Source organism: Geotrypetes seraphini, chromosome 2 (genome assembly GCF_902459505.1).
Source record: "Geotrypetes seraphini chromosome 2, aGeoSer1.1, whole genome shotgun sequence".
NCBI lineage: Eukaryota > Metazoa > Chordata > Amphibia > Gymnophiona > Dermophiidae > Geotrypetes > Geotrypetes seraphini.
In genome coordinates this window covers 304,332,717-304,345,848 of record NC_047085.1, presented here as the reverse complement: position 1 = coordinate 304,345,848, position 13,132 = coordinate 304,332,717, and the positions used below count along the sequence as shown (strand labels likewise).

The 13,132-nt window shown below is 41.7% G+C and overlaps 1 protein-coding gene across 1 annotated transcript in view; it reads right to left on the bottom strand.

Moving 5' to 3' along the window:
• Positions 1-13,132, bottom strand: part of TRIOBP (TRIO and F-actin binding protein) — a 287,725-nt gene that overhangs the window by 208,087 nt on the left and 66,506 nt on the right. Inside the window, exons 7-8 of the mRNA XM_033929925.1 lie at positions 12,459-12,579; positions 11,761-11,832 (exon numbers count right to left, since the gene is read on the bottom strand). Of these exons, the coding sequence (XP_033785816.1) occupies positions 11,761-11,832; positions 12,459-12,579 (193 nt within the window). The remainder of the gene's footprint in view (positions 1-11,760; positions 11,833-12,458; positions 12,580-13,132) is intronic.

Below are 13,132 nucleotides of genomic sequence, written 5' to 3'. Positions count from 1 at the left end.
ACTGCAGCATTCTCTTATTTATTCCAGCCCCACTCAGTTTTTCTGAGTTTGCCCTTGCCTGTTTCTCCTCTTTATCTCAGATTAATTTTTTAATGTTGATGTTTGCTATCCATTTCCTTCCTCGCTTTCCGCTGGTATCCAGCAAAGCTCTGTCCAAGGTCCTCTGTTGCTATATCAAATCTGTGACCCCCTCCGATTTCCTTATGTTGTTTGTTCCTATCACTATTTTCCTGATTGGCATCCAAATATTTTTGTTCTTTCTCCCACCCTTTTCCATCTCTTTCCTCCAAAGCCTCTTATGTCTCTCAGCTGTGTCCTTATAGATGGGTTCATGCTGCCTGATGCTAAACCTGAGTAAAACAAACGTCTTACATTTCCCTGCACCTTGTAGGGTTCCCAGCTTCAAATGAAATGTCTCCTCGGTAGACTAATAAAGGATGCCCTTTACACTTGGTACTGTACTCGTATAGCAGTTCTTCCAGAACATCAGATTTCCTTCTATCAGCTCCTTACTCATTCGGCCATCTGATTTTGCCAAAAGTCTTAGCATGGTCATTGACCTTTTCCTTTTTTCCCTTGCTGATATATCCACACTTTCCACTTTCTCTTGTAGAAACATTGGGGTCGATATTCAAAGCAATTTAACTAGGCAGAAATGGCTCCTGGTCAGTTAAATCACCTGTTTTGGACTAACCACTTAATGTTCAGTGGCACTTAACTGATTAGTACTGCTGAAAATAACTGGTTAGTGCCGACCTAAAAACCGACTATTTTGTGGGTGTCCAGGGCAGAGTTGGCACTTGGCCAGTTAAGTGCTAATATTCACTCAGCACTTGACTGGCCAAGTTAACCACATAAATAGGATCACATATTTATTTCATCTATTTAAAAGATTTCTTAACCGTCTATTCCTAGGCAGTTTTACAAGTAAAAACATCCATAAAATAAAAACACAGAAATCCAAGGGCTCCTTTTATCAAGCCACGCTAGCGGGGTTAACACGCGCGACTTTTCAATCACGCGTTAACCCCCGCGCTGGCCCAAAACTACCACCTGCTCAAGAGGAGGCGGTAGCTGCTAGCGCGTCCCGCAATTTAGCGCATGCTATTACGTGCGTTAAACCGCTAGCGCGGCTTGATAAAAGGAGCCCCAAAATTTATACAAACAACAAACATTTCAAATCATTCATAAAGAACAATTATTTATAGCGTTCAACTGTATGCCTATACAGAAACCATTATAATCTAGAATCATGTATCAAAATGCTTCCACAGAGAGCATGGTCTTAAGCATTTTCTTAAACTTCTGAAGGTCTATAACAGGGATCTCAAAGTCCCTCCTTGAGGGCCGCAATCCAGTCGGGTTTTCAGGATTTCCCCAATGAATATGCATTGAAAGCAGTGCAAGCACATAGATCTCATGCATATTCATTGGGGAAATCCTGAAAACCCGACTGGATTGCGGCCCTCAAGGAGGAACTTTGAGACCTCTGAACTCAATAAGGACTCTTAGCGGACCAGTTAATTTATTCCATAGAGTTACTCCTATGATGGAAATAGCAGAGGATCTTGTATTCTAATAGCACACTTTTGAGAAGACTGTCAACGGCAACCGTATCACGCCCTCAGATCGCAAGGCTCTAACGGTCGGTAGATTGCCATAGCCTGTGATAGATACCAGGGAATTCCTTGGTAAATGACTTTGAACACCAGCACTAATGTCTTAAAAATATTACGTGAACGCACAGGTAGCAAATGGAGTTTCTTTAGCTACGGTGTTATATGTTCAAACTTCTTTACACCACAAATTAACCTCGCAGCAGCATTGTGAATCATCTGCAGGGCTTTACATTGAACTGTTGTAATCCCTAAATAAAAGGCATTACAATAGTCAGTCTTTATGTAGTGCTGGTTTTGCTGAATATCAGATTTAACTAGCTAAGTGTTGGCCAGCTCTGGAAACCTAGAAATTCAATGTCAAAGCCCGGACAGCATAACACTAATTGCTGCCAACTGAATATTGTGTCAATTAGATATAGAAACAGAGAATGCACCAGCAGGGAAGGATTGTTGATTTCATCTAATCTGCCCTCTGTACTTCCCTTTGCTATGTCAAATGGTCCAGCTGCCCTCTCCTCCAAGGTATCCTGACATGTGACCTATCTCTCACCCCGTCCCTTCCTAATATACCTTTCACATGTCCCCAGCACATGCAGGGGTTCATTTTTGCTGCCAGCACCAGCCCAAAAGGCTTCTTTCTGCCGCATTCTGCCCTTGCTGATGTCATGACCTGTTTGCTATCTGGTGGGACATGGCAGAGGGAAGCCTTTGGGGCTGGCACCGGCTGCAAAAACAAACACCTCCAGGTGCTGGGGACGTGTGAAAGATATACTGGGGTGAGGCAGGGTTGACAGATAGGAAGGCACATTCTGGGCTGACACTGAGAAGAGAGGGAGGGAGATATTTATTTTTGGTCTTATGCCAGTATTCCATAATGGCTTCTTTGTGCACAGATGCTGTTATACACTTGGCACTCAGCATACCCTATTGTGGCACCTAACCTATGGTGCTCAGTTATACAATTGCCCCCTAAGTTTATACCTGAGGCAATGGAGGGTTGAATCAACTTGCCCAAAATCATGAGGAGTAGCAACTGGATTTGAACCAAGCTTCCTTTGTTGTCAGCCTGCTGCTCTAACCACTAGGCTACTCCTCCACTCCAATGCTTTCTTGAATTAATATTGTTTTTGCCTCCAAAACCTTCTCTAAAAATCTATTCCATGCATCCCCTTCTTTGAAGAAATATTCTTTTTTTTATTGGCCTTATTGGCCTGACAGGTTTTTTAAAAATGTTCTTTTGGTCTTCAAGCTCAATCAGAGCTAGCTCCTTCTGGGTCATGCTATCATGATCTCTCATTCCAACTGCTCATATTTTCCCCTATTTATAAGCTTCTACCTTGTCCAGTAATTGTAATGACAGGATTTGAGTAAAAGCCACATGTTACGATCCCATAGAACAGGGGTGTCAAACTCAAATCACATAAGGGGCTGAAATCTAAAACACAGGCTAAGTCATGGGACGGATTTTTTATTAAGATACTTAACCCCTCCTTTGCTGACGCACAGCGTGTGCCCCAGCGCCGGTGGCGGCTCTGATGTTCACAGACTTCTGTGAGTGTCGGATCAATCGCCGCCACCGGCGCCAAAACCCACACTGCGCGCCAGCAAAGGAGGGGGTTAGTCTTAATAGAAGTATAAGGATGCAACCTCTCCAACCCCATGCCGGCTACAAAATAAATAAAAAAGACTTTTCCTCTCTTTTAGGTCCTAGTTCATGCTTGCTATCTAACACCAGCTCTGGCAGGATACACATTTCAAATTTGATATATTGCAAAATAGAAGATAAAATTATTTTTTCTACCTTTTGTTGTCTGGTCATTTTGCTTTTAGTCCCAGTTTCTCTTTCTGGTTTTGTCTATCTTCTGATTCTCTTTCCAGTGTCTGCTGTCCATTTTTTTCTCCTCTTCTCTCTTGCTCCAGTCCCTTTCTCCAACATATTGATTTTTCCCTTTCAACTTTTCTCCTTTTTTTCTTTTCTGCCTCTGACCACTCAAATCTTGCCCTTTTTCTAAGCCTTCTCCTATTTAAATTTTCAGCTACCTATCAATTTTCCATCTTCTCTTATTCTGTAGCTCTCCCATTTCCCATCTCACTCCTTTCAAAGCCTCTTATTTCCTTCTATCTCTCCTCCTTTCTCCTCTTGGTCCAACATTTTGCTCCCTCTCTTTTCTGTTGTTCTTCCATCCCCCACTTGATGCTGAACAATAAGATGGAAGGAAAAAAAAAAGAGATGCTGCATCTCTCTCTCTCTCACATCCCCAGGCCTAACATTTCTCTCTCCCTTCCATCTCCAGATCCAACTTCTCTCCCTTTCTCTTCCCAACTGCCCACCATCCCATCTCTCCCCCCTGTCTGCCTGCCTCCCTCCCTACCTCCCCCAGGTCCACCATTTCTCCCTTTCTCTTCCCAACAGTTCTCCCTTCAAGTATCTTTTTCCCGTTTCCTCCACACTACCCCAGGTCCAACTTCTCAACACAGCCTAGCTTGTCTTTCCCTCCAGCACCGGTCCCTCTCTCCTTACAGCCCAGCATGCCTTTCCCTGCAGCACCGGTCCCTCTCTCCACACAGCCCGGCATGTCTTTCCCTCCAGCGCCGGTCCGATGTCGCTGCCAAGCTGAGGAATCTGCTGGCCTCAGCAATTCGGGAGTGTTGTACGTGGCTCCTCCTCCTGCTTTTCACCTGCCACGGTCTGTCTCCAGTGACACATAACTTCCTGTTTCTGCCCAGGTGGACCGCGGCAGACGGAAGGCAGGAGGGGGAGCAACAAACAACATTGCCGAATTGCTGCAAAAGCTGGCAGACTTTCCGTCATGACGGTGACTTCGGACCGACATGGGAGGGAGGACACACTGGGCTTTGCGAAGGGGAAGTTCGGGAGCATTGCCACGGGCCACATAAAAAGGCCAGGCAGGCCGGATTCAGCCTGCAGGCCTTGTGTTTGACACATGTGCCATAGAACATGCGTCTACAACCTTTTTAAAGCAAAGAGACATTTTATCTTACATTACATTACATTTGTGATTTCTATTCCGCCTGTACCTTGCGGTTCTAAGCGGATTACATTAGAAGATAGCTGGACATTGCCAGGAGATTACATTACATTGGAAGAAAGCTGGTTACAGGTTATTGAGGTTTCAGGACATATTGAGACGTTGAGGAGACCTATCTAGTAGGTTACAATACATTAGAAGATAGCTGGATTCCGGTTATATTGAGGTTTCAGTTCAGAGACATTGAATAGATGTTACCAGAGGAGTGGTAAGTTCGCGGAGAATATGCAGAGGGAATAGGAAAAGGGGGGAGATTAGGTAGATGGGATGTGTTTTTTGAACAGTAGTGTTTTGATTTCTTTTCGGAACGCTTTAAAGTCAGTTGTTGTGGTCAGCAGCTTGGAGATGGAGGGGTCAAGTTTCGCTGCCTGCGTCGCTAGGAGGTTGTCATATAGTTTCTTGCGTTGAGTACCTTTGAGTGGTGGGTAGGTGAATGGGATCTGGGTTCTCCTTATTCTGGGTGAAAGGTTTCGGTATAGGCGATTGTTTAGGTAGGTGGGTGCAGTTCCGTTTGTTACTTTGAATAGTAGACAGTATAATTTGAATTGGATTCTTGCTCGTATCGGTAGCCAGTGTGAGTCTAGATAAGCATTGGTGATGTGATCAAATTTTCCAAGTGAATAGATAAGTCTGAGAGCTGTGTTCTGAACGGTCTGTAGTTGTTTGATCATGTTAGTGGAACATGGTAGATAGAGGATGTTGCAGTAGTCTACTAGTCCTAGTACAAGGGATTGGACTATGATCCTGTATTGTTCTTTGTCAAAGAATTTTCTTATTTTTCGTAGGTTGCGCATGGTGAAGAATGCTTTTTGGGTAGTTTTGTTGATTTGCGTCTGCATTGTGCAGCATCTGTCTATCTGTACTCCCAGAATTTTGAGCATGGTCTGTATTGGGTATTTGGTTGCATTTGCTTCCAATTCAGTTAAGGATGTTTTTTTGTCCTTTTCTAGCAGTAAGAATTTGGTTTTATCCGAATTCAGCTTCAGTTTGTGGTTTGTCATCCATTTTTCCACAGTTTCCAGTGTTGTTTCCAGGCGTCCTGATGAGGTGGAGTCTTGGATGTCGAAGGGGAGGAGAATGGTTATGTCATCCGCGTAACTGAATGATACTATGTTTGGGGTATCTAGAGTTGCGCCCAGGAAGGATATGAAGAGATTAAATAGAATGGGCGATAGTGATGACCCTTGCAGCACTCCGCAGGGGTTTGACCATGGGTCTGATTTTTGATCGTTTGACTTTACTTTATATGTTCTTGTTTTAAGGAATCCTAGGAACCAGCTGTATACCCTGCCTGAGATCCCTATGGCGTCTAGTATCTGGAGTAGTATAGAGTGATCTACTAGGTCGAATGCAGCTGAAAGATCTAGTTGGATAATTAGCATCCTGTTTCCTTTACTGAGGTGCTGTCGGGCTATGTCCAGTAGAGATACAAGTAGTGTCTCTGTGCTATGGTTTGTTCTGAATCCAGATTGTTTTGTTTTTTTTAATTATTATTTATTTATAAATTTCAAATTAACAAATCAAGATAAATCTTGTACAGAAAGTGATTACATCAAAAGAACAAAGAGAAACCTCATAAATTTACATAGAAAACAAATTTTTGTATAATCTCTCAAGTCCACCATTATGATCCATGATGTAAGTTAAACGGAATTAAACAAAGAACTATTTATTAAAGATAACTGGTACGTGGTTAACTGAAGTTCAGGCGTCTTATATCTTGAAGCCCTCATTCTTTCCCCTTTTCCAGGCGGGACAAGGAGAGAAGGGCCGTCAACTGGTTTGGTTCAAAGAAAACATATTTCTGAGAATTATATTGAACTATACACTTGCAGGGATGGCGAAGATAGAAAGTTCCCCCAAGAGCCAAAACTCCAGGTTTTAATAGTAGAAACTCCTTTCTACGTCTTTGTGTATCTCTTGCCAAATCTGGGAACATCTGTATCTTTAAATCAAGAAACTTTTTCTCTTTATTTTTGAAGAATAGTCTCAAAAGCCAATTCTTATCTAACGTAATAGCCAGGGTCACAATCAATGTAGCAGGTATTGCAACTTCTTTATCAGATAGTTCAAGTAAAGCAGATACATCAATTGGTCCCTGAATTTTTTCTTGAAGATCCTGATTTTTATTAGGCAAATAATAGACCTGGGTGAAAGGAGGTAATGAATCTTCCGATACTTCCAATATCTCCAGCAAATACCTTTTTAACATTTCTCTTGGAGTCACTGTTGAAATTCGTGGAAAATTAATCAATATTAAATTATTATTCCTAGAGAAATTTTCAAATGTCTCTATCTTCCTTCTTAAATTTATATTATCCTTAATTAAGGTGTCCTGAAGCAGCTTGGAAGATTTAAGTTGATCTTTAATACACTGGATATCTAGTTTTGATTCTCCCAAGTCTTGTTTTATCTGAAGAACTTCTTTCTCTTGAATTTTTATTTTCCCCTCTATTTGAAGATGATTACTATTTACTGTTCTAGTCAAATTGGCAATCAAATCCCACAAAGCCTTCAGTGTGACTTCTTGGGGCTTTACAAGATTAAAGGTTTGCAAGTTTAATAGTGGTAAATTAGGCTCACCAGCTACAGGAACCTCTCCTCTCCGTTCCTCCTGTGTCGGGGTTGACCCCAGCGTTGTTATATCCTCATATACACTCAGGCTCTGCTGCAATCCGTGTGAGCCTGAGTCGGTGTTCGTCTCGCCGTTCCCTGCAGCCTCTGGGAGGGAGCTCACGCCGACTTCCGGCTGCCTCCCCACTCCCGGGGAACTGGCGGCTCGAGGGTTGGGAGGAGGGATTCTCACGTCGGGGCTCAACGAGATCTCATGAGCCCGAAGAGACGCCTCGAGTCCGTTGCTAGGAAGCGTCTCAGCCAGGGGCGATACCGACGCTCCAATGACGCCCTGCATCCGTCGCAGCAAATCCTCGATATTGCCAGAGGAGGCTAATCCGGGACGCCACGGGGCCGAAGAGGCTCCCTTTCCCCTCCTTTTTGGCATGGTAAAAGTTCTACAGCGTAAAACGCCTGAAGAAAAGTTTCCCAAAGGTAAGGATTTGCGGGCGGTTGCTCAGTGCACCACGACCGCAGCCATCTTGGATCCTGAATCCAGATTGTGACGGATGTAGTATGTTGTGGTCTTCCAGGTAGTTGGTGAGATATTATGCAACAAGTCCTTCTATTAGTTTGACGTACAAAGGGATCGAGGCGATGGGTCTATAGTTGGCAGGAATATCGATTGGGCCTTTAATATCTTTCAGTAGGGGAGTGATTATAATCTCGCCTAGTTCTGACCTTCCCTGAGTGTGGTTTGTATCCATTGCATGAGGCTGGCTTTAAATTTAGTGGAGGCATTTGTTAGCAGATACGATGGGCAGTTATTCAAATCACATGAAGTTTGGCTGTATTTTTTGTAGTCAGTCCAGGTCGGTCCATTGTACTGTTGGGAAGTTGTTCCAGGTTCTGTCTGCTGTTATGGTTTAATCCATTATGGGTTTTATTAGTATCTCATCGAGGATGGTTAGTGAGTTATTGAAGGTGGTTCTGATTGTGGTGATTTTGTGTTTGAAGTAGTCTGCTAATTGGGAAGCTGTTGGTTATTGGTTTCCTTGAGTGGCTAGGAATGGTTTGGTATCAGTGAGGTTTCTTACAAGGCTGAAGAGTATTTTTGTGTCTGGAGTTTCAGTGCCAATTAGTTTGGTTCAAAATTTACAAAGAACCGCAATTGGTAGAGAAGGGGGTTTGAGATACAATTTTTTTAATGCAATATGGGTATATATGCATTTAGTACAAAAACAAAATTTCAAGTACTTACAGAAAAAAAAGAAAAACAATTTAATGAGACTTTTGGCACTGTATTTCTGCAAAGTTGCTTCATGTCCAACATTTCTCCCTCTCTCATTCCCTGGACCCTATGCAGCATCTTTTACCCCTGCCAACCAGCCCCATGCCCAACATTTCTTCTAGGGAAATCTGGGAATGTGCACTGAGAGAAGCATCAACTGGGCATTGAAGGAGCATCAAGGCAGGGGTTGATACCCTGACCCAGGAGATAATTCCTCTTTCGATGTTAATGCATGCAGTGAATGAGTCCATGCCAACCTCGATGCTCGATATGGAGCAGGGGTGCATGATGCCATCCTCAATTGACACCTCAATGTATCTTCAGGCTGGGCTAAGGCATATTGAAGCTGTCAGGTTTTAAGTATCCTTTATTGCATGATGAGACCACTTCCCTATGAGGAAAGGGTAAAGTGGCTAGGACTCTTCAGTTTAGAGAAGAAACAGCTCAAGAGAGATCTGACAGGAGATCTATAAAATATTATTTCCAAAAATGAAGCTATTAAATAGTAGATTTAAAATAAACTAGAGAAAATATTTCTTCAGTGTGTAATTAAGCTCTAAAATTTGATGCCAGAGAAGGTGATGAAAGCAGTTAGCTTAGCAAAGTTTAAAAAAGGTTTGGATAATTTCCTAAAACAAAAGACCATAAGCCATTATTGAGATGGCTTGGGGAAATCCACTCCTTTTTCCTAGGATAAGTAGCATAAAATCTGTTTTACTGCTTGGGATCTTGCCAGGTCCTTGAAACCTGGGTTGGCCAATGTTAGAAACAGGATACTGGGCTTCATAGACCTTTGGTTTGTCCCAGTATGGCAACTCTTATGTTCTTATGGTCCAATTGCATCAAGTACATTTCTTGAAGCTGCTCAGCACCCTCTTTGACATGGAGGGAAAAATGGCCAATGCAAAGCCAAAAGGTTCGATGGCCCAGGGAGCTCGAGTGAAAAGTACACTGAAAACCATTGACGCTCCCTGGGGAGAAAAATGCCTCGAAGTGATCTGAAGGCCAAGAAAATCAAAAATAAAATGTAACCAAATTCAGGGGAATGACTAGAAAATTAGAAAAATGGGAAGGCACAAAAAGATTTCTATGTTTAAACACGCTAAGAAAAAACCAAAGCCACAGCTTTTTGGCTCTGTGGAGAACTGAGAGCTGGTGATCTCATGAGCTAATGTATGGCAGAGAGGCACCAGCATGCATGCAGTAAGGGCACTAAAGATTTAAAGTGACAGTGTACTTGGCAGTGTCCATACAGAGTTCTGTGCATGACATCACCCACATGTGAGAATAATATGCCTGCTTGTCCTCAAAGAATACATGTTCTACTCTTCTTTCATGCTCTCTCATTTTTTAGCATCAAACCTTAGCTGCCAAATTATAGACTGTTCTTCAAGTTGCCTGAGATTCTCCCTCATGTTATTCACACCATCAAGAGTGTCTACCCTACTGTAGATTTTGGTATCATCTACAAAGAGGCAAACCTTACCACCCTGCCCTTCCGCAATATCACTTATAAAAATGTTAAAAAGTATTCAAGTTTATTAAAACCTTATTATACCGCCAAATCAGACTTCAAGGCGGTGTACATATCATATTAAAATACAAGTGTTTAAAAAATACAGGGTACAATGGTATATCGTACAAAGACTTAACTTAATAATTTAATATATTGTAACTTTTATATATTGTAATTTTAAACATTTGTTAATCGCTTTGAAATTGATAAAGCGATCAATCAAATACATATTAAACTTGGAAACTTGGAATACAAGACTGACAGACAAACTGGTCCATAAGGGAGGCGGTAGAACTATATTATTTAAAGAGAATGAACAAGTGGAACGGACAATAAGAGGGGAACAGATATCACATGAATCAATCATGTTCAGAGAGAAAAAAAAAGTGTCCTTAACAGGACAGTTAAACCTTAAAAGCATCCTTGAATAGATAGGTTTTTAGATTAGACTTGAAGTCTATAATAGTCATATCTTCTTTTAAATACTTTGGAGCGGCGTTCCACAAAGTGAGAGTGGTAATTGAAAACAAATGTATGGTCGTATTGTGTTAATATGTCTCAGGGAAGGTACAGCAAGAAGGTTTTAGGAAATGGAGTGGAGGGTTCTTTGGGGATCATGAGGAATTAGTACTCTGATCAAGAAATCAGGGGTAACGGATTTTAAATGTTAACAGAAGGATTTTGTATGCTATCCTGTGTTCTTTAGGAAGTCAATGGGCCTTGATAAATAACGGCATGACATGGTCATATTTTTGGCCTTAAATATAACCTTAATAGCTGTATTCTGCACGATCTGCAGGTGCCTAATTTCTTTTTGTGTTATTCCTTTATAGAGGGGAATTACAGTAGTCTAGGCGAGAGATTATCAATGAATGAATTAAGATATTAATGGATTGAGAGTTAAGTAACTTAGAGAGGGAGCGGATCATTCGCAATCTTTGAAAACAGCTATGAATTACTGTACTAATTTGGTTATGATATGTTAGTTTTATATCAAATGTGACACCTAAAAGTTTGAGGGTGGGAACTATTTGCAGAGGAGTAGTTGAGATTGAGTTTGATTTTGTAAGGACCTGACACGGTCCGTGTTTCGGACAGTACACCTTCGTCAGGGGTCCAGAACACACAGGCATTTGTTGTTACCCTTATTCTTTGCGGTATATCTTATACCTTATTTACCATGGACCCCTGACGAAAGTGTACTGTCTGAAACACGGACCTTGTCAGGTCCCTTGGTTGGTAAAAAGGTTTTTATATTACTGCATTTTAATTTGGTACAATAAATCTTGCCTGCATCTTGTACATTGCCTGCAGTTTCTGTTGGTCTTTCCGTAAAGGGTGCCCTGGACATTTTATGAAATGTTAAATTACCACTGCAAAACATCTTAATCCCACCCAAAACATGCCTCTAACATGCCTCCTTGAGATTTAGACAAACTGTGGATGAACACCTTAGAAAAATGTCTAGGAAGTAGGTTTCAAAAATGGCAATTTGGACATTTTAATGACTAACATATCCAAATACCACTTTATGTTGCTTTTTGAACATCTCTGTGTTTTGAAAATGAGCCCCTGTGTGTGTACCAAAGATTGAGTTGAAAATCATTGATTTAGACTGAAACATAAAGTTTTAAACAATTAATAAATAATTGAAGGGTTTGAGTGAACAGCAAGGCCAGGAAAAAATTCTCTTCCTATCATCAATCCACTTGTCTTAGTGTTGCCACTCACTTTTTCTGGATGGGATAAAGGTCGTAGGCTCATCCGCCTGGACATCATTTCCTTCCTTGCCAGAGTTGCCTCCTGCCATCAAATATGAAACAGCAGATCAAATCATGTAGGGCATATTTCATGGTTGTCAGTTATAAAGGAATGTACCAATTGTATTCACCCCTCTAAGCATCAGACATGTATTTCTGTATGAGCACATGACATCATAGTTCAACCTTGGAATAAAATTTTGCAATTATTGTATTGCCATATGTGCCATAATAATTTAACAGGTCCTTGCCAAAGTCAACAAAATGCAAGACTTATTTGAGATATGGAACTACTCTAAGTTAAAGCCAACTATTATGTAGAGACTGTAATCTCTTGTAAGGCCCCCAGGTGGTACTGTTTTAGAGTATTTTAGGGGTTGGCTTAATACTTTTTGTTAAGTTACTGTTCTCACTGATCCTTTTTTTTAGAGGATATATTGCTCATTCCCTGTCTCAGGCTCTAATTGCTTAAAAAAAAAACCAACAACCCCAAAACAAAAAACTTATACTAAAGTCCTGTTTCAGATTCCTGCTGCATCTTGCTCCAGGTATGCTAGAATAATCATACTCTGCAATATAAAGTGTACAACATGGGTTTGGTTTTATCTGAGATTCCCCCAAAAAGGTATATACAGGTGCTCTCTCTCACCTGTCTCTCAGTTTTCTTACCTCTCTGTACAGTGTCGGGCTGGACTGTCTCCTCCTCTGCACACCCACAAAGGACTTTCCTTCCAGTCGATTTATCAGTCCTGCTTCCAGTGCCTGAAATGCTTCCAGAACATTGGCCTTCCTGACAGCCACAGCCAGGGCACAATCCAAAGAGGGTAAAGGACCATTAAAACTATGAATATCTTCAGAATCCAAGCCATGAAATTGCAGAGCAGCTTGGTGTGCTGCAGGGATTCTAAGTTACTCAGGGATTTTTATTTATTATTTAAGCAGTTTATTAGGGATCTCTGCTTACCTGCCATGCTGGTCCAACAGGGAGCCTGAGCCGCGCAATACTGGAAGTTAAGGCTTTTCCTTGGTATCAAGTCTCACAAGACTTGATATCACAAGACTAACCTCAACCTCTGGTGCAGCACAGCTCAACCTCATAGTTAAACCAGTTGCAGCAGAGAAGCAGGGATCCCATTGGAGAATTTCATGGAGTTTTGTGGACTACTGCCGGCAGGGAAGCAGAGAACCTAAGAATTCATCTACTAGTGGGAGGGAGGCAAGGATCCATCAAAAGCAGAAATCAGCAATCAGATGAAGTGAAAGAGACAGGGTATAGGCTGGGGAGAGGTACCTTGGGCTCAAGCCCTCTCCAAACCTGCACTACTCCCATTAAATGGCTGGTA